The 24,346-nt window shown below is 42.3% G+C and overlaps 1 protein-coding gene across 4 annotated transcripts in view; it reads right to left on the bottom strand.

Moving 5' to 3' along the window:
* Positions 1-259: 259 nt before the first annotated feature.
* barr (barren) overlaps positions 260-24,346 on the bottom strand; it is a 363,219-nt gene continuing 339,132 nt past the window's right edge. For all 4 annotated transcript variants that reach the window (XM_067101907.1, XM_067101909.1, XM_067101908.1 and 1 more), the window contains exon 14: positions 260-2,180. In XM_067101907.1, coding sequence (XP_066958008.1) covers positions 1,949-2,180 — 232 coding nt within the window. In that variant the 3' untranslated portion in view covers positions 260-1,948. The remainder of the gene's footprint in view (positions 2,181-24,346) is intronic.

A 24,346-nucleotide genomic window follows, 5' to 3' on the forward strand; every position in this document is an offset into this window, starting at 1 on the left:
TGATAACTGATTTGCTAAAATCTGCAAGAAAGCCACCCAATGATGAACTAACCAGGAAGTATGAAAACCTGAGGAAGGAAGGGAGAGGACCAGAAAAGTGGAGAAAAAAAACTATGACAATACAGTAATAATACAACATGGAACTAGGGATATACTACTGTTTGGAAATTATACAGATGATTGCTAACACATTACAGAAATTCTGAAGGAGTTAGAGCAAAGGCTGAGAGAAATGGCAAGTGATAGTAGGCTTCACACCAGAGATATCAACCATAGGGTTGTCTCTGTAGTTAGGCAACAACAGGAAATGTACCATGAGAAATGGAAGAAATTATACTGCATATCTTAGATCTTGAAAAGGTGCTTAACATCATACCAAGTTGAGCAACTAGAAGGGCACTGAGCTTGTGATGATACTGTAACATAATACAAGAACTAGAGTGAAGACAGTGGCTGGTGTATTGGCTAGTGATCACCAAATAGGGAAGCCCTTGGTTCTGCTCTGTTCAAATGACCTAGTGTTAACTGTAGAATCAAGAGATGTTGCAGAAATATTTAAAAAAAATGGAAGAGTGGAGAAAAGAGGACTAAAATTCAACACAAGGGAAGCAAGGCTCACAAAGACTGGAAAGACAACAATGGAAAAGGTATGGTTAGGAGAGTGACCACAGAGATGTTGCGGAAAAGGCTTTATGGATGAACTTGGTATTGTACACTGAACATAACACATAAGAGGTACTAAAGACTGCAAAATGTACATAGAGTGAGACTTGATTCCTGAAAAGTAAAACTAAATAGAGGAGGGAGGGAGGTCAAGAACCAGTGGTAATGGAAAGACAGGTCTTAAAAGAAGCTGAACAGCTCTTTTACCTTGGAAAAACTGGGTTATGAAGCAGGTGAACAGAACAAAAGTTTATGATGGGGATAGATAAATAAAATGCAGATATTTTGGGAAGATATAATTACAGATGCATGGACAGAATGGGGTAGGAAGATAATAATACAAATGAAATTGTAGAGATCATGTACATAGCAGTTGAAAATAGACTGAGGTCTCAAAGACTAAGATAGTTTAGAAATATGACAAAATGGAATGAAGAACAATTAATCACAGAAACAGCAGACATAAACAGCATGAGAAAGACCAGTACGAAGGCCCAGAAAATAATGGAAAGATGGCACAGGTGAAAATCTTGATTAGGAGGGAATTAAGGTAGAAAGTGCACAGGACAGGAGAGTGAGGAGATATTTCAAATCTAATCCAATCTACCTTTATTCATCATAAATACCAAAGTTGTCCATCATCGCAAGTTTATCACGAGATATGCATAAATTTCTTCCATGGACAGCAGAAACACCTCTATTTTGTATTAGTAAAACCTGTGGAAATGTTTTAAATTGAGAAGCAAAAAAGTTAAAATTAATACCAAACAAAAAGATAAAACAACTAATGACGATGAAAAATTCCCAAAAATGCTTGCCAAAACACCAATGGATAAATGTGAAAAGACAGTTTATGAGATCAGAACATTCAGATCACAAGAAAACATTCTGGCAGAATATAAAATGTACATAACTCTTAAACAGACTATATTTAAAGAGATATTGCATTCTAAGTATAGAGATAAAAAAGAAATAATAAAATGGAATTAAAAACTAGTCACATTACAAAGTACTTACTAAGAACCATTTAAATCCTCTTCAGAATGATTAGCATTCAAGTTCAAGTTACTTGAAACAAGAAAGTTATGGAAGTGGGAAATGCTAGGTCAAAAAGATACAAAATCCTCATTTTTCACAAATTCTAACTACAATGGAAGCCTAAGAATGAAAGTTTATTACCCTTGCAATAAAGATAAGCATACATTAAAGTTTATATATACATCAGGTACGTGCAAGTTACAATGTTATAACCAATGAAGTTAAAATCCTAAAATGAAAATAAATTTTACCCTTGGGATATAACAAAATCTTGTAACTCCCCTATACTATTAAGTTTTAAATTATGTTCATTAGCTAGATGTAGAAGAGCAATGAAAGCTAATGGTACAGACAAACTTTCAGTCATTTTTGCAGAGAGTTTTGAAGGCAATGTATTAAACAACTTGTTAAATGTTATTTTGTATCCTTGTTCCATCTGATCTCTTGGTTCTCTATTTATTTCTGCTTGGTTCTCCAATCTGTTGATGAAAAAGAAAAAAAAATGCTATACGAGGATCAAAATAGCAAAATGATGGTTAATAATTATCATTTAAAGTTATATTGGTATAGATAGGATAGGTGGAGTCGAAATAGACTAAGTCTAATAATTCTTGATCTCTAATTCCACTCCAAAGAAATCTGCTTGTTATGAAAAATAAAAATAAAGCATAAAATGTTTGAATGAGTTCTTAAGGCAAAAATACTAACTCATCTTAGTAAACAGAAACACCCAAGTAAACAGCTAAAAACATACAACTAAATAACACAGAAATGGGAATGTAGTAAAGAAAACTCATCAGCTGGTGATACAAAAAGCTCTTTATAGCTGGAACAGTCTAAACTATTGACAGTCTAATACCCAGCAGCTTGGCAATCTTTTGAACCTCTTACCTAGGTGTTAAGCCTTCTGGAAGAGATTCCTAATTCATAAAGAAACAGGGTCACATCTACTGACAAATAAATCAGGAATAGGAAGCTCTTTTGAGTAAATCACCTGAAGGGTAAAGTTTGCAGAGTGGGCAAAACTGTTTGAAGCATGGAAACCTCTGTCCAGACCGATCAATATCCTTAAGCCAGAAGACCTGGGAACGGGTCAAGCAGTAGCCCTTCACTGCAGACATGACTGGAGCTTATCAAGGCAGAGGTAGACTTGATACTCCACAATCCACTGAACAGTGGTCCCAACAGGGGAGACTCCCTGAAAAACACCAACCACAGAAGACTGCTGCCCACTCTGCATGGTAAACACCTGCTTTAGACTTTACGATGAAACCAAGTATCTCTCACACTGCCTTCAGAGAAAACACACTCTCTCCCAGGAGAAGCATGGACTGGTGACACCGGATCTGGAGTGGTTGATAAAGCAGAATAGACAAAAAAAGTAGTTCTCTCAATGCCTCATCAGAAAGCAACAGCATATCTGGATACCACTTCGCTTGAGGCCAGCATGAAGCTACCAGTGTCATCCTGAGACCAAGAGTGATAAGCACTTGGCTGATCACCTGGCAGCTCAGGCAGAATGAAGGACAAGTGCAAACAGTGAGGTTGTCCAAGGGTGTAGGAACACACCTCCCATTACAGCCCAAGGGACCAGCAATGGCAAGTTTCCTATTTAGTTCAATAACAAAGAGGTCAACCACTGGAGTCCCTCAAACCTTGAAGAACTTCTCCGCTACATGCCAGGGTATGGATCATTTGTCCCCATGACCTACCCCCAATGACTGAGATGACAGGCCAACACATTCTGACTGCTCGGGGTGTATCTAGCTCAACAGCATGGTGACCACCCGTGTTTAGCCTTTTACTTTACCTCCAATCCTGCTTTCTTTCTTTAATTTTGCTGTCTAATCCCTCTTATTATTACTTCTTCATGCAACTGTGGGGTTTTCTCCCAGTCTCAACTCTCGAACCTTGCACTCCATCTCCTTTGTTTTCTGGAGCTAGATCTTGCTGTGCTACCTCTCCAACTCCCACTTTTCACTGTCTTGAGCGATGAAGGGCCAAAAATGCTCCAGTGCTGGGCTTGACAGCCAAATTTCATAAAATCAAATCAGCAGTGTGGTGAGCCAATGCTTAAATACCTGCTTTGCTGACACACAAAAGGGTACGGAGATTGTACCTCTGTTTTTTAACGTATGACACTGGTCATGTTGCTCACCAGCACTACCAAGAGTCCTGTTAGCTGATCCCTTGAGCCACACACCCAAAAAAATGAGCCATTCAAGTGTGCACCTCATTCCAACTATGAAGCATGTTAAAAAAAGAAATATCTGGGTTGGAGGAGATTTCAGCTACACTCCTGCAAGAAGGTTCCTGTCATTAATCAACCACAAGAGATACTCTTTCACTTTTGTGGTCAATGTAACATTCGGTGTTGGAGGATCCATCGCAGATGACCAGCACTGCTTTACACACCACAGAAGCAAAAACACGGAGTTGCCCATGAGCTACGAGTTCCTCCAGAGACTTGCCAAAGCTGGACAGGAACTGCATTGAGTGTTGCATTGAAAGTCAACATACCCAAGTATTTCATATGCTGTTTTGGTACGAGTTCAAACTTCTCCCAGTTGATCACAGTACAGGTATTGCCCTACTTACGATGGGGTTAGGCTCCAAAAAACCCATCGTTTGTTGAAAAAATCATATCTCGAATATAGCCTAGCCTACATTACAGTATACTCTATACATATGCGGTATAGTAATTATTAGTGTCAGCTAATTCTGCAGGTTCAATGCACATTGACTTATGATAATTCAGTATAAAGAGAAACTGAATAACAAACAAGGCTTAGTCTGCACTATGGTATATCGTATACATATATGGTAGCCTAGCCTACATTATACTGTACTCTATATTCACATATTAACATCGTATTATACAAACATCAACATAACGAATGTGCATCTTTTTCAAGGATCTTTTAAAAAGTTACGCTTTACTACACTGTATACAATAATACTGTATAAATTCTCATATTACTTTTGTATTATAAATTGTGATCATAGCAATCAATGTTTTGGTTTGGAAATCGATTATGTGGTAAGTTTATTTCGCCGCATTTAACTCATTTCAGAGCACTTTCCTTGCTTCTAGTTCGTGTAAATGAATCTCTACATAATTTATTTATATGGGACAAGGATATTTTTGTTATACGAAGTGTTTTTAAATCGAAATATAACTTAAATACGTCTTGTTGTGAAATTAATTTAGCTACTTTTTTCGTTAACAGATGACATTGGCAGCTGGCCCTTTGGGGAATGTTTATTTTGTGTACAAAAAATCAAGATTCCGTTCACTATTTTCTCTTGATTTCATCATAATACAAGCTTTATGAATTTATCTTTTATCAGCATAAAACAACAGTAATATGTGTTCTTTCATGCCCAGTAGTTTTGATTAAAATAATTTCTCTCCAATTTTATTTACGGTCGACTTTCATCCATGTTGCCGATGCACAATAATTTATAGTCATTAGCAGCTTGAACACTGTTTTCTCAGCTTCAGCTACAACTTGCAACTTAAATTTAGCAGTATATTTCCTTGCCGATCTTTTCTCCAAAGGGAATAATGTAAAAACAATCAGTCCTACTGCAAAACAGTTATCTGATTCACTTATTAGCAAAACAACAGTTTCTCATTCAGTTGTTTATGGCTATACGCATTTACGCACGAGTATAACGTTACTAAGAATACTTTTATCATTCTCTTCTACTTTTTTTTAACTAGAAGATGGAATAAAGAGATGGAGGAAAAGAAATTGGTCTATGGTAAGTTGGTCTCTCGCTGCCTGATTGTACACTGTTGCCTGCACCCATGCGAAATTTAAAAATATTTTCTAAATATTGTTGTGTTGGTATTAATTGCTAACCCCATTGCAAAATCGAATTATCATAATTCGAGCACTACCTGTACCCAACTAATGACAAAACAACAGAATCAAATCTCAATCCCATAGCAACTACTCCTCTGAGGATGACAGGACTGGCCAATCATATACCACAACAGTCAGATCTCCAATGAGTAGGCCACAGCTAATCTAAAACACAGCACTCTGAATTGAAAGCGTCCCGTTACAGATGAAACAGAGGTACTTCTGAGACTTTGGATGGATGGGTATTGTTCAGTACATATCTGTCACCTTTAGTTAAGTATGGGGTCACCCCCTCTCTGACAGAACCCAAAACAGAACAAGAGTTTCAACCTTGAAAGGAGTCTGATGTACTAAGTCCTTCAATGGAGGGTTATCAACGACCTTTCTCCCATCACCTTTGCCATTAGGAAAATGCTACTGTAAAAGTCTGGAGAACAGCCATCTATGTCTTCCAGCACATCCTTCTCCATCATTATCTGCACTTCAACTGACAGTGATTCTGACAAGTCTGGAGAGTAAGTGGGAAATGGGACTGGTTGTTCGAGGGGAAGGTGACAATCCCTGAAGGGAAGTCTGTAGCTTTCTCAACGGACTAACCAAGGTTCCACGCTGTCACAGCCACAACTGCCCAATGGCATCCCCGGACACGTTGCAGCAAGAAAAGACTTCTCTTCTTCCCCTTCCCTCCCTTCCTGGATGAAGCCTAGCAATGATGGTGGGTTGAGAGGGCAAGAAAGACTCCCTACTACTTTCCAGAGGAGGAAGATTGCTGGGGACCTAGTCTGGCTTTGACAGAGAACTAGATTCTCTTAAAGCATAACACTGATGGGGCAGCCGCCCCAAAGGCTTGGTTGTAGAGTAATTCATAGATCCTGAAGGAATCTTAAAGGACACTGCATGGTGCACAAGAGTTCTAAGTGTTAGTTAAAAGCTCTCTGCAAATAAGGTTTTGAACACAATCGTGTCTTTTCAAGGCAAGGTTTGTCCACAGGTGGCTGACTAGTGTGAGAAAGAGGTCAATGTCCTTCCACCTGACACCAGCAATCTGACGAAATTTGCCTTCTAGGCCCGGGTTGCTCTTTGCAGCAGCTTACTGCAGAAGGTATCTCCCTTTCACAGCAACCCTGGAAGCCACCACCATGGTGGCTCTCCAGGTAGTCTCCTGGTTGGATCTATGGTCATTAACAGTATCCAAAGTGGCTGCCTCCTTGGGTGTCATCGTGCCTGAGGAGGACTCCACTTTCAGGAGACTGTACCAGTCTGGAGGTAGAGCCATTCCCTACCTTGCCCACCAGACAGCAAACCTGTGGGCCAACCTGGTTCTCAAGTGTAGAGACGCTGTTCTTTCTCGCTTCGCCAGGTCTGTGGGACCCGAGTTGGCAGTGACCCAATGGAACGGACCGTTGCTGGGTCCTGCCTCTTGCTTCCCTAGGGAGCTGGTAGATGCTGCGGTGGACTGACGTCAGGCCGACGACAGCGACCATCTTGTCCACCAGGCAGTGGCTAAGACCTCTGGGTCTTCGTGCTCCACTGTGGCCCAGCCTTCGGGCCAGGCTAGCACTTCCTCCACCCCTAAGAAGTCCCAGACTTTGAAGGGATCCCGCGGGAATACCTAGCCTCCTCCTTCCACCGGCAAGGGTGTGCAGTCGCGTCCCTTTCAGCCTGCTTTCCAGTCTGGGAAGAAGAAGGGGAAATGCTAGGGGTGGTGTTCCCCTCCAACTGCTGCCAAAGTTGGGGGGGGGGGGGATCCTGTTGAGCCACTGGGCAACATGATAGCGATACGGAGATGAGCCCTGGGTAGTGGATGTCCTTCGGGAGGGATATCTACTCCCCTTCGAGTCTTGGCCACCCCACACCGTCTCTCTGGTCCGTCTATGTACCTACGTTCCTGGATCATCGAAGTAGATTGCACACACATGGGGAATCGATCTTTTAGAGTCACCTCATTCACCTTCCTGTAATCCATGCACATCCTTAACTTTCCATTTGGTTTTCTTATGGATACTATGTGGGTATTCCATGCACTCTCACTCGTTTCAATCATTCCTGCTCTTTCTAGTTCCTCACACTGTTGCACAATCACTCGTTACTGGGGCTGGAAATGTCTGGGTCTTGGTAGATTGGTGTCTCGTCAGTCAGTTGTATCTTAAACTCTGGTAGTCTTGCTATACCAAAATATTCCTTGCCCTTCCCGCAACATCTGGTACACCTCTTCCTTCTCTTCTTCACTCAATCTCACTCTTTCCCTCAACTTTTCTCTCCCATCTTTCCAACTTCTCACCATCAACCATCAGGTTGTACCTAACCACATACCTACTATCACTCAAGTCAACCACTGCTCAAGGTTCCCAATTTATCTCTGCAAAGTATTCCTCTCCATCTCTTATTTAAATTCCCACACACCTTCACACAAACCTTTGTACCTCTAACATCAAGTATCCCATCGAATACATGGCTATCCTCTTCACCTTGTAGCAGGCATCACCTCCATTCACCATAAGCATTTCCCTCTTATCATGCCTTGATGCCCACATTTGCTTCCACCCTACTTTTACACTCACTATATTGCCTACTTCTCTTGGCAGTTTCACATCCCCATAGCATACAGCTCTACTCCCGAAACCACTTTTCCATCTACTTCACTACCTTTCATTGCATACAACTTCACGCTGGTTACTACCTCCACTCATGTTTCAATCATCTCCTTATATGGACAAATCCTTATCCTATTCCTTTTCAAGAAGGCATACCCCAGCAACATATCATACTTATCAGTAACTCCATCCACAACACAAAAGTCATCCTCCACCATGTCTGTGCCAGCAATTCTAACCAACTAAATGCCTACCTTCATTTCCGATCCTCCAATACCCATTTAACACAACCACTACAGTCTTCTTTTCATACCAAACCCTCCTTCACTCTTTCATACGCTTCATTATACACCACATTTCGTTGCATTCAATGCATCTATCCCTTTCACACTAGAGGATTCACCTCAGTAAACCCTCTTCACACCTAGTCTCCCTGACCTACGCTCTTACTTCTACACAACTCCGTTGCTTGTCCATCCTTTCCACAATTGTTACAGTGACTCCTGGGGCCCCTACACATCCTGGCAAAATACTCCTTCCCCCCACAATTACCACATCTAGCCGCACTCACATTCCCACTCCTTCCACTCTGGCAGTCCCTTATTCTATGACCAGCCTCTCCATAACCAAAACTTTCCAATATTTTTTCACTCTTTGGCAGTCTCTGATCATAAGACCACCCTCACCACAGCCAAACAAGCACATGCAGACCATCTACACTGCCTTCATGGCCTGCTCTTCCACATGTAAAACAGGTTTTCTCTCCAGCATTCATCCTCACTTGGGGCCTAGTTGCATTCCCATGTGGTCTAGTTCCATTTATGTATGGTCTTCCCACATTTACATTTCTGTATCTTTCTCTATTTCTGCTTACACTCCTGTTCCGGTTACTTCCCCCATTTTTATACTTGTCAGCTCTGTCTCTGGATCTCTCATCTCTCCAGTATTCTTCCAGTACCCTTCTTAAAACTCTGATATTTTCATTTACTAAGGCATCATTGTATGATATGGGACTTATTACATCTGATCCTGCATATATCCCTCTTTCTTCTTCTTGATCATACTGTAAGTTCTCCAAAATCTCCAATACATCTTCCCAATTTAAACTTTTTATGACCCATTTCTTACTGTCCTTTTTTCTCCTATTTATGTCTCTACGTACATTTTCTGGTATGGTAGCCAAAAAATTTTTCATCAACTGCTTGTTCTCTTCAGTATCTTCATTCCCAAACTTTCTCCTTGCCAACGTTTCCAACCAGTGTGCATACAGCACTACTACTTCTGCTTTCATTTTTGCTTCCTCAAACTGGTTATATTTCTGAAAAGTAACACTCCCCTTCATCCGATGCACTTGTTTTATCATTCTGGACTTCAGAATTTCATATGGAGTCTCACATTCACACATATTCTTATGGTATCAACCATCCTTCCAAAAACTCTCCAAACTTAATTGCCCAGATCCTCTCGTTTCTACTGTATTTCTGTTTACAATACCTCTCATATTCTACAGAGAATTCCCAGACATCCTTACCTCTCCTAAAATCATATTTCTGGATCGGGGTCCCGTGTCACCCGGTGAAATAGTCCATTCAGCACTTATTTCTAGGTAATTCCGTTGCTAGATACCAGAGAAAGCTAAATGAAATGCTGGAGTTACTGCCCCCAGAGCGAGCTCCACTAGATGGAGTCGTGTATGGAAAAGGGTGAACTACAAAAACACGGAACCTTATCCTATAGAGATTCCCAATGTCAAAAGTCCCAACGAGAGAGGTGCCGATACAAGCCCATGCACTACTCGCGGACTGTATACAAGGCAACACTAGCCGCATTCCATTTTAGCACGTTTTTTTAGTTCACACGTAATTTCGTTGTGATCCTTATTTTGTGCTCTATTTTGGATTTTTTATGGCATCCTCGCAAGGTTCTTCTTCAATTACTTGAGTACCAGTGTTTTGTTGTTTTTTAGGCGATTGAGGCTTCTTATTTTCCTTTAGTTTAATAATTAAAGGGATTTATAACGCCCGTCTCGATCTCCTCTCACGTCATCTATTGACCTCTCTTGGTCTTGGGTCGGCATGTTTGTTTTGTGTTTTTTATTTGTATCCCTTTTTTTTGGGGGATATTTTACCATTAATGATCCCTAACTTTAGTGGGTTTGATTAATTTTTGTTTGTTCTGTACCCATTTACTACTAGAAGTGCTGTTTAGCGTTTAGGCTCGAGCTACCCCTCGGGCCCATTCCCTTTATCATGGCTTCATTACGAGAGTGATTTTTATTACGGGAGTGATGTTTAGCGTTTAGGCTACGAGCTACCCACTCGGGCCCATTCGCCTTTATCATGGCTTCATTATGGGAGTGATGTTTAGCGTTTAGGCTACGAGCTACCCCCTCGAGCCCATTCGCTTTTTATCGTGGCTTCATTACGAGAAGTGTTGTTGAGCGTTTAGGCTACGAGCTTCCCCCTCGAGCCCATTCGCTTATTATCATGGCCTCATTATGCTTTATTTTTGTCACTCACTTCTCTTAGCCTTTGGGGATCTTATTTTCATTGGTACTGTTTCGGTTTTTACTTTGTTTTTATAATTTTGTTTATTTTGTGAATTTTGTGTTCCCTTCCTGGTCAAGTGCTGTCTTGCTGTTTAGGCTACGTGGTTCCCCTCGGGCCTATTCGCTTCTTATTTTGGCTTTATTTTGCCTTGTTTTAGACTCACTTCTCTAAGTGTATGGGAACATGATTTTCATTGTTACATTTAATTTTTGACCTTGTGCTTGGATGCTTTTGAATTTTGTTAATTTTTGGATACTTTCATTTAACTGGAGGTCGGTCATGTCCCTTCACGTCCATGTTGTGTTGGGCCTGCCTATCCTCCTACATGTACCTTATAGACAATTTTTGTTTTATTATGATTTTTTTTTTTTTTTTTTTTTTTTTGAGTTATTGGTTAACCTTTACCCCTCTCCTAGGCTTCCTTCCTTTACATCACAATTAGGTTAGCCTAGGGGTTGGCTGTAACACTTTTTCCCTTCGGGGAAAAAATCGTTAAGGAGGGGACGATCTCGATTTGTACGTATGAGTTTCATGTCGGTGATCTCGTTCTGTACATGTGTGTTTTATGTCTGGTGCTTCCCTTTGTTTGGTTTTGGCTTGGATATATTGCCTACGTCCACCCTCTCCCTGTTTCGGCTTTTCACTTAGGCTAATGTTCCTAATAAGTTAAGCTGGAATAGCGAGGGTTTACCTGCGTAGCCTATCCTAGTTCAATCCTTCTTTGGGTTGCTTACCAATGGTGACCGGGAGTGCTCTCCCCACTCCTGTTCACACTTCTTTTACCAACTATATATATGTTATTTTGTGGTTTTGAGAGTCCCCTTCTCTCCCTTTTATCCTTTGCTCTCTCTCTCCCCTTGGTTTGTTTTCAAAGTTTGTTAACTTTCCAAGGCTTGAGAGCAATTATCCTTATTTTATGTTGTAGCCTACATCCCCTCCCTCTGCATTGATTGATTGTCCCTCGGTGTGTCTGAGTTGACACTCCACCTGGACCTGGAGGTGACCAGGAGTGCTCTCCCCACTCCTGTTCACACTCCTTTTATCTTTCATTGCTCTCCTGGCCGTAGAGGCTTTTGCCCTTCCTCTCTTTTTCTCTCGCTCTTGTCGTGCAACACAGCTTACATAGCGAGGGGATCTATGAGAATCTCTGGGCGCCCGGGGAGTGCTGTCCCACCCCTGGTCGCTGCTTTGTGTTACCAACCTCCTGGCCTATCCTTCCCCCTTCCTTTTACGTCGACTATTTCCCTTCGTGGTGCTTCCTACATGTTCGCACCTCACTGTTGGGATTTCATACGAGGCCAGTTAGCGTTCTCCACCTAACTGTCTTCTGCTTTATTTACTTTCGGCGTTCCCCCTCCTTTTTGCTACTACCTGTTCGGTGTTTCGTTATCTTGTTGGGCGCTCTCCTTGCTTACTGCTACGGCGGTTTTAGTGTTTAGCGGTCGGCGTTTATTCCCCCCCCACCGCTATCACTTCATTCAGGATATCCTCCTCCGGGGGTTTTCCTCTCTTGGCTCGGAGTGCGCCCACTTCCAAACAGTTCATAACCTTCCCACATTTTGTTCAAACATGATCGCTTCGGAATGTTCCGTTGACTCTGATTTTATGTCTATGAGTTTTGTCCTGTTAGCCCGGTTTTCTCTCCGGTTTTCTCCGGGGGTTTTCCTGGTCTGACTAGGCTGTGGCTGCTACAGTACTCTGCTCCGGCATCCGTTCCAGCATGCCCTTTTCTCATACGTTTTCGGCTGGCTTTGTCAAGTGCAGGAATGCTCCGCTATCCTGCAACAAACCAGCGGTCACGGAGTCTATAGCTCCCATTCCGGTGCGCAATCTGTTTTGGATTTATAGTTTGGCACGGAAGGTTATGAAGTACGCTATGCTCTCCTCAAGCAGACTTCTTGATGAACCCGTAGGTTTTATATATACCTGTCGGTTTCGTCTCCGCCAAACTCCGCCTCATGTGACTTATTCTTGACTCGGAAGGTTGTAAAGTACGCTATGCTCTCTCCGAGCAGGCTACTTGATGAATCCGTAGGTTTTATTTACACCAGTCGGTTTTATCCCCGCCAAACGCCGCCTCCCTTGGCTTATTATTAGTCGTTTGGCACCCGGCAGTTTGCGTTGTACGCTATGCTCTCCCGAGCAGGCTTCCTGATGAATCCGTAGGTTTCATATATGCCTGTCGGTTTTACCTCCGTCAAGCTCCGCCTCATGTGGCTTATTAATAGTCGCTCTTTCGGCGATAAATCGGTAGGTTTCACATATACGCCTATCGATTTCACTCCGCCAAACTCCGTCTCCAGACGGGATTCTCGTTAATTCGGTAGGTTTCATATAAACCTATCGGTTCTCCGCCTCTTGTGGCTTATTAATAGTTATCTTTCGGTGTTTGGGCTCTCTCCGGGCGAGATTCTCGGTGGGTTGGTAGGTTTCATATACGCCTATCGATTTCCTCCGCCAAACTCCGTTTCCGGGCGAGATTCTCGGTAAATTGGTAGGTTTCATATACACCTATCGGTTTTTCCTTCGCCAAACTCCGTCTTATATAACTTATTAATAGTTGTTCCTCCGGTGTCTGGGGTCCTAATTTTTCCCTCTCCTGGAGGCCGGCCGCAAGTCTCGTAACTCTTCGCTTCAAGTTAATTGTTTACGGAGAGTTTTCTGAAGACGTTACGGCCTTCTGTCTCGTTCTCGGACCTGTGAACATCGTCCCGGAGCGATAAGTAGGTGCGGGAATAATTGAGGCAAACCTTTTCCGCTTAGCTCGGAATAAGGTGAGGCAAACTTTTCCTTTAGGGGATTCGTTACCTTCTCATCCCTTTTCGACGGTTCCTGGTCTACCGTCCCTAAGGTGAAGTGAAGTAAAAAAAAAAAAAAAAAAAAAAAAAAAAAAAAAACCCTTTTTAAACCAAGAAGACCCGCTCGGGGCCCCCTCAGGGGCGTCTCGGATCTCTAATCCGGTGCCATCTACTGAGTTTGGCCTCGTCTTCTGGAAAGGACACGGCCCAAGCAAAGCAAGGCGGTTACCCCCTCCTTCCTTTGTTGAAAACTCTTTACGGGTCTCCTTATAAGGAGCTCGGTTTGAGGGTCATTGTCAACCTATTAAACTAACTATCTACCTCATGGTCCATGCCCTCCCTTTCCCAGGAGCTTAAATCCCAAGAGATTAATCTCAAGACTCATTGTCAATGGATCACCTGTTAAGTCCTGCTCCGTTCCGGAATTCTATCGTTCGGACATCTCCACCTCTTTTCCCCTCCAGTCTGGGGAATCTTGGTGCCTTCCCTTTATGCTTCCCAGCATGAGGGCACCCTCCTGTCGGGGTGTGGGCACACGGAGGTTGGTGGAAGGGCATTTCTTCCCTTCGGTCTGGTATCCTCTTATCCGGGTTTTACCAGACTGTCAGAACGAGCATGGCATCTGTCTGGCAGGATCCATAAGGGAGCCCTCAGCTGGGGGGCTGGACACATCGTCTCCTGAGAACTCTAACGGAGTGGCAGGCGGAGAATTCCAAGTTCACGCCAGCTGTGGGGTCTTACCGTGCTCTCTTTGAGAGCCCTGTTTCTTACCCCTTGTGCTCGAATGTAGCCCCTCTTATCAACAGGCTTGTTTTGAAAATGTATCGCTGAGGCATTTCCGGGAGACAGATATCACAGATACATTCACAGTGAATCTTCTAACCCCGGACTACGCTTCTAATTTATTCAGCGTACAGCTCCCTAAGCTTCGAGTCAATTTTTCGGAAGCTGAAACAGGGGTGTAAGTCAGGCTTGCACGTTCCGCCTTGAGCTGAAAAATCTTATGAACAGTTTCACCTGGAGAATTAATCTTTTCCCCAGGTGGGCGTTGCTCTGGCCCGTCTGGGGCTACTATTGTTACCCAGAGCCTCCGTTCTCATGGGTGTCTACCCCACGAGCAGAAAGCGGTCTGATCTTGCCGGGACCTGTCCCAAGTCCGGCAAGAAGTTCATGTAGTTCAAGAGCCCCCCTGCTCAGGCGGTGGTGCAGGCTCTTCAGGTCTCTGCCCCTAGACAGCCGTCAGCTCTCACTCCCAGCCTCCACCTCGATGTGTGCGGGTTCAGCCAACACATCAGCCCCTTGTAACACCCCATGTGTCTCTGCCTCCCCCACGTGCCTCCGCCGGAGTTTTTCTTTGCTTCATACGAAAACCTAAGGAAAGAATTTTCACTAGACATTTGGCCAGAGGCTCTGACCCTCGGGGTTATCATAGGAGCAGGGAAGCATCCTACTCCTCTCCGAGAAATTGGCCCAGAGTATAGTTATCGGGGCCCGGGGTGGAGCTGGACTGTTGCCCCCCCCCCATCAGGTTCAATCAGCCTCCGGCCAGAGTTCTGGGGGTCTTTGTGAATGGCCTGTCAGGCTTTTTCAGTCTGCCAAGGAAGTTCCCTTCCACTGGAAAAATTTTCCGGGCGTGTCCCGTTTGTTTTCCTTGTTCATGCGGCAAGTCTCGGTTGCTTACAGTCTTGTGGGTTCGGATTCTACTGCGCCGTGGAGCCGTAACCACCTCTATAGACCTTTCCGACGCTTCCTTTCACATCTTGGTTGCAGAAAGGTCCTATCCCTTCTTGGGATTCAGACTCGGGGAGCAGGCGTACCCCTTCAGGTTCATGCCCTCCTCAATGCGGCTCCAGAGTCTTTGCCAGTTTGAACAATACTGTAGTTCAACAGCTCCGGTATTAGGAGGCTATGCTAGCTGCATATCTAGTTGCCTGGCTCATTTGGGCACCCAGCGTCGGGAATTGCCTGAGGGCGCCGGTCATTTTAATCGGTTTCTAGAGTCTTTGGGCTTCTAAGTAACCAGGAAGGAATCCCACCTGATTCAGGAGGGTAGCCTTCCGTAGTTATGAATCCAGTGGAAGTGGAAAGAGATAGCAGGACATCCTATCATTTCATCATCTCAAGCATACCTCTCCCCGTGCCCAAGAAAAGGTCCTGGGTTTTCTCCAGTTTGCTTCAGTGACGGTTCTCCTTCTGAAGTCAAAGCTGGAGTTTATGACCGGGGTATGGTGGAGTCGGGACGTGTCTCCTTGATTCCTCCTGCTTGAATAGTGGCCTCCGGCCTTGCACAACTGTCAAGTGCTTACCGAAGTCAGTTCCTCTCCAGCTTTCCCCTCCGGCCTCAGTATTCCACACCGTCACCTCTCTGGGCGGGTGAGGTGGATATTTTTTTGGCCCAATGAAGTACATTGTACTTAGTCGGTCACGTTCCGGCAGTTCCATATCAACGCTTTGGAGGGCGGTGACAGTCTTCCTGTCCTTGGGAAACTTCTTCCCCCCAAGAGGTTTCCTTTTAGGCTGGTTCTGAACAAAACAGCAATAGTGCGCTGCGTAAACAAGTGGTTTTGGACTCGAATTTGCTTCATTCAGGTTATGGTTCATTCTTCTCCATAACCAACAGACGCAGGTGCCTCTGTCTACCACCCTTCTCGTAAGGGTCCAAAAGGTCACTGCTTTTTCCCTATCCAGGGCCTCCCCTGGTGTCGGAATAGTCCTTAGACGGAGCGTCATTCAGGTAGTCTTGTGACCTTTTCCTGGGCCTGGAAGTAGGTCTGTTTGCAACCCAATTCAGCCACAAACTATCAAGCTGTCCCGTCTGGTATAAACTCAGCCTCGTCAGCCCCCTCAAACTCTGATGTCCTGGCTTTGTGGTCTTTGTGAATCTTACAGTTTAGGAGGAAACTGATATTGGTCCTGTTATTACTGTTTTCCTGAAATCAGTTAAAGGATCCTACTCTACTGCATATGGTTCTGCAGTTAAGTAACTAGCACTCTTCACATAGTTTTCGAAGCTACAGTACTGATGTGGCCGCATTGGCCTCGAGGAAAGTGTTTTGTTGGAACCAGACTCACGGGCCCTTAACTTTCATCCCTAAGGTCTGTGTTTGTCTAAGAACAGTACTCCGTCCACATTCGGTTTCCTGGTCTTTGAGTAATGTATCGGAGTTAGCCGGTAACCAACAATCATCTTGTTCTTACCTTTCCTTGTTAAGGAAGTCCCAAAAATTTTTAATCAGCTTAGCTTCTAGTGTTAGTTTTCCTGTACTGTCTGCCCTGTCTGGCGGAACCAATCAGTTTGGTTTCCCCTCATCAGGGGTAGTGTTGTGAATTCCTCACCCTAACTTTCTATCTACAATTGAAGGTCCTCATTTTCGGTGGTCACCTTGGAAAGTACTCCCCTTTTACAAGGTCTGTTTCTGTGTCCAGTTTTCTCCTTGCAGGCTTTTTTAGACAGGACCTCGCAATTTTGTCAGGTCCTCTCCTTTAAAAAAAAAGGGGGCACTGTCATTGGGTCTGCTATTAGGCAGGAAGTATTTTCTTAATACAAGCCTATTCAGGTGCTATTCTAAGCTCATGATCTTAGACGGTGACCACTTACATTATTTTCATTACATGAACTTAGAGGACCTTACTAATGTTCAGGGTAGAATTCTCCTAGTTTTCAACGTTTCTATTTAAGGCTTTAAATAGCATAAGAATGATGTTTATTTCTCTGTTACTATTTCACCGGGTGACACGGGACCCCGATCCAGAAAAAGGATTTTGACAAAGGAAAAATCTATTTCTGGAGAGGGGCCCGTGTCACCCGGTGACCCACCCCTGTTTTTCATTCTCTCCCTCCCTTGATAAACTTCATTCTAGTGAGGTGGGTGCTAACATGGAATGCGGCTAGTGTTGCCTTGTATACAGTCCATGAGTAGTGCATGGGCTTGTATCGGCACCTCTTGTTGGGACTTTTGACATTGGGAATCTCTATAGGATAAGGTTCCGTGTTTTTGTAGTTCACCCTTTTCCATACACGACTCCATCTAGTGGGGCTCGCTCTGGGGTAGTAACTCCAGCATTTCATTTAGCTTTCTCTGGTATCTAGCAAACGGAATTACCTAGAAATAAGTGCTGAATGGACTATTTCACCGGGTGACACGGGCCCTCTCCAGAAATAGATTTTTCCTTTGTCAAAATCCTTTTTTTTAAATTTTCGGGACTTCCCTAAGGAACATGGTGGCTCTTTCTGTCGTCCCATCTGTTCCTTCTCCCTTTTCCTCATTACTAGTTTTGACATTATCACTTTCAGTATTCAAACTATCCTTACTGGGCTCATACCCCTTTGTCTCTTCTTGGACTTCTCTATATTCTTCTTCTTGCCTTTCTTAATTTTCTCCTCTGTCCCACCTTTTACTCTATCTTCATCTCAACTCTCTTCTTCCGTTGAAGAACCACCTTCAACACCTCCCATGTCTCCTATTGGAACTCTCTTTTTCATTCCCTTACTCTTATCCTTCTCCATTCCTTTAGCTCTATCCACCAATTCTCCCATCTCTTTCTTCATTCTTTCTAAATGTTCCCTTAAGGCACTTAACCATGGCAACCAGCACTTCCATTTGCTTACTGACTAACTTCTCCCCCTCCATTATCCCAGTCTCACCCTCTGTGTGCCCTTCAGCCATCTTGCCAGCAGTCCTCACCCCTTTCTTTTACTTTACCTTACTCTTCTCAAGCCCCACGTTGGGCACCAAAAATTATGTTGGGGCTTCACGAGGAAGAAACTGTGAAATACAGAAGATTTTAGACTTACACTATAAAACAACTTACATATAGAAGAATCCTTGCCCTTTCAACACCACTGCAACTAACACTAGATTAACATATTATTCTGTAACTTGTTCTCAAAGAGCAAAGCCTTTACGTAGTTCTGGGTACCAAATATCAATTATCAGTTTTCTGTAGCATTTTCCTCACTTAAATATTAACTGCAGCATGTAAACAAAAGGATGATGAAGCTTTCTTTATTAACTTCACTCCACTTGAACAAATTATAAACAAATCTACTAATTAGGGTTTCCCTCATTTCAAGGCTAAGAAGTCTTATCTTCTTTTGTTTTCCTTATCCCTTGAACGCCTACTGGACGTATCATACGTCGACTAAAATTGTCTGTTGGGTGCCGAGTGGACGTACCGTACGTCGACTACAAAAAATTTCAACCTTTGGTCAACTTTGACTCGACCGAAATGGTCGAAAAACGCAATTGTAAGCTAAAACTCTTACATTCTAGTAATATTCAATCATGTACCTTCATTTTGCAACAAATTGGAAGTCTGTAGCACAATATTTCGATTTATGGTGAATTTTTGAAAAAAACTTTTTTGAGTAATAAAAATCCACAATATTATAGTAAATATATTACTATGTAAAAACCAAAGACTTTCGAACACCTGAACGGTGTTCCTCATCAGTGTTAACGTTAAAATGCAAAGTGAGGGTAGTTTTCTTATGAAATAGTTTTTTAAAAATTGGGGCGGGCGAGAAGATAACAGCCCATCACGGAAGTGCTGGTTGGGTGTTATGTAATACCAAATTCAACAGGCAGTTGCGCCAATCTCCTTGATCTTCGTACTTGCGATGTTGCATCTGCCTGCGCTGCATAGGTGCCATAGTCGGAACCATCCACAGGGACGTCGGCTATCTGGAGAGAGAGGGGAAGAGGAAGCAGAGCATCAGGGTTCACACGGTCAACGTCAGTTTTGAAATTAAAATGTTTAATGTAGTGTTTGGCAATAAACCAGTTGATGAAAGGGTCTTCATTAGTAAATGGCTTATTATCTTCAAGCGATATTCCCATGTTTATGGCAGCACCTTCAACTAATCTTCTCACGTGAGAATCGTCACTTTTAAAAATAGTTCGTGCACCACCCCAATTAATTTTGTGGTCTAAATTAAAACTATGAGCTACCAAAAGCGCTCCCCTGTGCATGAAGATCATAGGCCCTTCTATGTTCCCTTAATCTTACATCAGTCCCTACCACTCTCCCCCGTAGTAACAACCATTGCAATCATGGCAGGAACCTTGTAAACACCGCTGTTTCTCTTGGTGCTGTTATTATTCTTGGTAAGGGCTTTTGCCAAGGTGTTTTTATAGGTATAAACAATTTTGATATCCTGTTGGTATTTATTCATATAATCGCCCATTCTTGAGACTTCTTCTTCGAAGGGTAATGATACATGTTTCTTGTTACTTATTTCCTTATTAACATGACCTATATAAAAGCTCCTTTTAGCACGGCTGATGGCGTCAGAAATAAAATGTTCCGGGTATTTTAAGGACCTAAAGGTATCTACGACATGGGAGAGTTCTTCATCTAGAAATTGGGGGTCGCATATACGGAGTGCTCTTAAAACAAAGCTAATGATAACATTCCTTTTAACTTGCTGTGAGTGGTGGGAAAAATAATGAATATAATTTTCTTTGTTAGTAGCTTTTCTAAAACCTGAAAATTTGAAAGAGTTACTGTTTACATCCCTATGAATTAAGACATCTAAGAAAGAAATCTTGCCATCAACCTCTTTTTCAACTGTAAATTTTATAGAAACGACAACGTTGTTGGCAGTATTCAGTAAGCAGTCTAAACCTACGTCATCGCCGTAAAAAAATAATAAATATGTCGTCTACATATCTCACCCACAGAGCAGGCTTGCAGGTTGGGTTACATCTTTAATATTTCAACTTCTATGAACTCCATGCAGGTTAGCTAAAACTGGTGACAATGGTGAACCCATAGAAACACCAGATTTTTGCTGGAAATATTCATCATTAAAAGTGAAAATAGTACAATCAACACAGATTCTAACCAAGTCAAGAAATTGGTCACATGGAATAGGAAAGTGATAATCCCTTCTTCGTGTCTTTTCTTTAAATTTTCCAAAACAAAATCAAGTGGAACATTCGTAAATAAAGAGGTGACATCGAGGCTAATCATCCTACCATCGGAACGGTTAAAATTCCTTAGTCTATCAATGAAATGGGAGGAGTGTATTAGGTGAGCATCAGATATGGTGCCGAGTAATTGGCTAAGGGACTTAGCCAACCAATTTTCCAAAACAAAATCAGCTTTCCTATTCCATGTGACCAATTTCTTGACTTGGTTAGAATCTGTGTTGATTGTACTATTTTCACTTTTAATGATGAATATTTCCAGCAAAAATCTGGTGTTTCTATGGGTTCACCATTGTCACCAGTTTTAGCTAACCTGTGCATGGAGTTCATAGAAGTTGAAATATTAAAGAGATGTAACCCAACCTGCAAGCCTGCTCTGTGGGTGAGATATGTAGACGACATATTTATTATTTTTTATGGCGATGATGTAGCTTTAGACTGCTTACTGAATACTGCCAACAACGTTGTCGTTTCTATAAAATTTACAGTTGAAAAAGAGGTTGATGGCAAGATTTCTTTCTTAGATGTCTTAATTCATAGGGATGTAAACAGTAACTCTTTCAAATTTTCAGGTTTTAGAAAAGCTACTAACAAAGAAAATTATATTCATTATTTTTCCCACCACTCACAGCAAGTTAAAAGGAATGTTATCATTAGCTTTGTTTTAAGAGCACTCCGTATATGCGACCCCCAATTTCTAGATGAAGAACTCTCCCATGTCGTAGATACCTTTAGGTCCTTAAAATACCGAACATTTTATTTCTGACGCCATCAGCCGTGCTAAAAGGAGCTTTTATATAGGTCATGTTAATAAGGAAATAAGTAACAAGAAACATGTATCATTACCCTTCGAAGAAGAAGTCTCAAGAGTGGGCGATTATATGAATAAATACCAACAGGATATCAAAATTGTTTATATCTATAAAAACACCTTGGCAAAAGCCCTTACCAAGAATAATAACAGCACCAAGAGAAACAGCGGTGTTTACAAGGTTCCCTGACATGATTGCAATGGTTGTTACTACGGGGAGAGTGGTAGGGGACTGGATGTTAGATTAAGGGAACATAGAAGGGCCTATGATCTTCATGCACAGGGGAGCGCTTTGGTAGCTCATAGTTTTAATTTAGACCACAAAATTAATTGGGGTGGTGCACGAACTATTTTTAAAAGTGACGATTCTCACGTGAGAAGATTAGTTGAAGGTGCTGCCATAAACATGGGAATATCGTTTGAAGATAATAAGCCATTTACTAATGAAGACCCTTCATCAACTGGTTTATTGCCAAACACTACATTAAACATTTTAATTTCAAAACTGACGTTGACCGTGTGAACCCTGATGCTCTGCTTCCTCTTCCCCTCTCTCTCCAGATAGCCGACGTCCCTGTGGATGGTTCCGACTATGGCACCTATGCAGCGCAGGCAGATGCAACATCGCAAGTACGAAGATCAAGGAGATTGGCGCAACTGCCTGTTGAATTTGGTATTACATAACACCCGAACCAGCACTTCCGTGATGGGCTGTTATCTTCTCGCCCCGGCCCCAATTTTTAAAAAACTATTTCATAAGAAAACTACCCTCACTTTGCATTTTAACGTTAACACTGATGAGGAACACCGATCAGGTGTTCGAAAGTCTTTGGTTTTTACATAGTAATATATTTACTATAATATTGTGGATTTTTATTACTCAAAAAAGTTTTTTTTCAAAAATTCACCATAAATCGAAATATTGTGCTACAGACTTCCAATTTGTTGCAAAATGAAGGTACATGATTGAATATTACTAAAATGTAAGAGTTTTAGCTTACAATTGCGTTTTTCAACCATTTCGGTCGAGTCAAAGTTGACCGAAGGTTGAAATTTTTGTAGTCGACGCACGGTACGTCCATTCGCACCCAACAGACAATTTTAGTCGACGTATGATACGCCCAGTAGGCGTTCAAGGGATAAGGAAAACAAAAGAAGATAAGACTTCTTAGCCTTGAAATGAGGGAAACCCTAATTAGTAGATTTGTTTATAATTTGTTCAAGTGGAGTGAAGTTAATAAAGAAAGCTTCATCATCCTTTTGTTTACATGCTGCAGTTAATATTTAAGTGAGGAAAATGCTACAGAAAACTGATAATTGATATTTGGTACCCAGAACTACGTAAAGGCTTTGCTCTTAGAGAACAAGTTACAGAATAATATGTTAATCTAGTGTTAGTTGCAGTGGTGTTGAAAGGGCAAGGATTCTTCTATATGTAAGTTGTTTTATAGTGTAAGTCTAAAATCTTCTGTATTTCACAGTTTCTTCCTCGTGAAGCCCCAACATAATTTTTGGTGCCCAACGTGGGGCTTGAGAAGAGTAAGGTAAGGTAAAATAAAGGGGTGAGGACTGCTGGCAAGATGGCTGAAGGGCACACAGAGGGTGAGACTGGGATAATGGAGGGGGAGAAGTTAGTCAGTAAGCAAATGGAAGTGCTGGTTGCCATGGTTAAGTGCCTTAAGGGAACATTTAGAAAGAATGAAGAAAGAGATGGGAGAATTGGTGGATAGAGCTAAAGGAATGGAGAAGGATAAGAGTAAGGGAATGAAAAAGAGAGTTCCAATAGGAGACATGGGAGGTGTTGAAGGTGGTTCTTCAACGGAAGAAGAGAGTTGAGATGAAGATAGCGTAAAAGGTGGGACAGAGGAGAAAATTAAGAAAGGCAAGAAGAAGAATATAGAGAAGTCCAAGAAGAGACAAAGGGGTATGAGCCCAGTAAGGATAGTTTGAATACTGAAAGTGATAATGTCAAAACTAGTAGTGAGGAAAAGGGAGAAGGAACAGATGGGACGACAGAAAGAGCCACCATGTTCCTTAGGGAAGTCCCGAAAATTTAAAAATATGATTTTAGGAGAGGTAAGGATGTCTGGGAATTCTCTGTAGAATATGAGAGGTATTGTAAACAGAAATACAGTAGAAACGAGAGGATCTGGGCAATTAAGTTTGGAGAGTTTTTGGAAGGATGGTTGATACCATAAGAATATGTGTGAATGTGAGACTTCATATGAAATTTTGAAGTCCAGAATGATAAAACAAGTGCATCAGATGAAGGGAGCGTTACTTTCAAGAAAGATAACCAGTCTGAGGAAGCAAAAATGAATGCAGGGGAAGTAGTAGTGCTGTATGCAAACAGGTTGGAAATGTTGGCAAGGAGAAAGTTTGGGAAATGAAGATACTGCAGAGAACAAGCAATTGACGAAAAAGTTTTTGGTTACCATGCCAGAAAACGTGCATAAAGACATTAACAGGAGAAAAAAGGATAATAAGAAATGGGTCATAAAAAGTTTAAATTGGGAAGATGTATTGGAGATTTTGGAGAACTTACAGTATGATCAAGAAGAAGAAAGAGGGATATACGAGGTGCATTCAAAAAGTATCCGACCTTTGTCCATAAAAGGACAAATGATTCACCAATTAGCAACTTAGTTTTGTTGGAGTTGACAGCACTCTTACTGCGCATGCGAGTAAATTTTAAAAGCTCTAGTGTGTGGCAGTACCCGCCTGTGAGGGCCAGATTGCAGACGTCCAGTACAAGCTCGTCGGATTATCGTCCTTACACAACATGTCAGAGCGCATCGAGCAGCTCTACTGCATTAAATTCTGCTACAAGCTTGGTGATACACAAGTGCAAACTATCCAGAAGATTCAGCAAGCCTTTGGCGATGAAGCCATGGGAGTAACGCAAATAAAGGAGTGGTATAATCGCTTCAAGCAAGGACAAAGCTCAGTTGAGAGCAAGCCACGGTCAGGCAGGCCATCCACCAGCAGAAACGAAGAAATCATTGAAAATGTTCGTCGAATAGTGGAGGCCGACCGTCGTCATTATAACCATCAACGAAATTACTGAAGAAGTAGGAATAAGCACAGGA

The sequence above is a fragment of the Macrobrachium rosenbergii genome, chromosome 58 (assembly GCF_040412425.1).
Source record: "Macrobrachium rosenbergii isolate ZJJX-2024 chromosome 58, ASM4041242v1, whole genome shotgun sequence".
NCBI lineage: Eukaryota > Metazoa > Arthropoda > Malacostraca > Decapoda > Palaemonidae > Macrobrachium > Macrobrachium rosenbergii.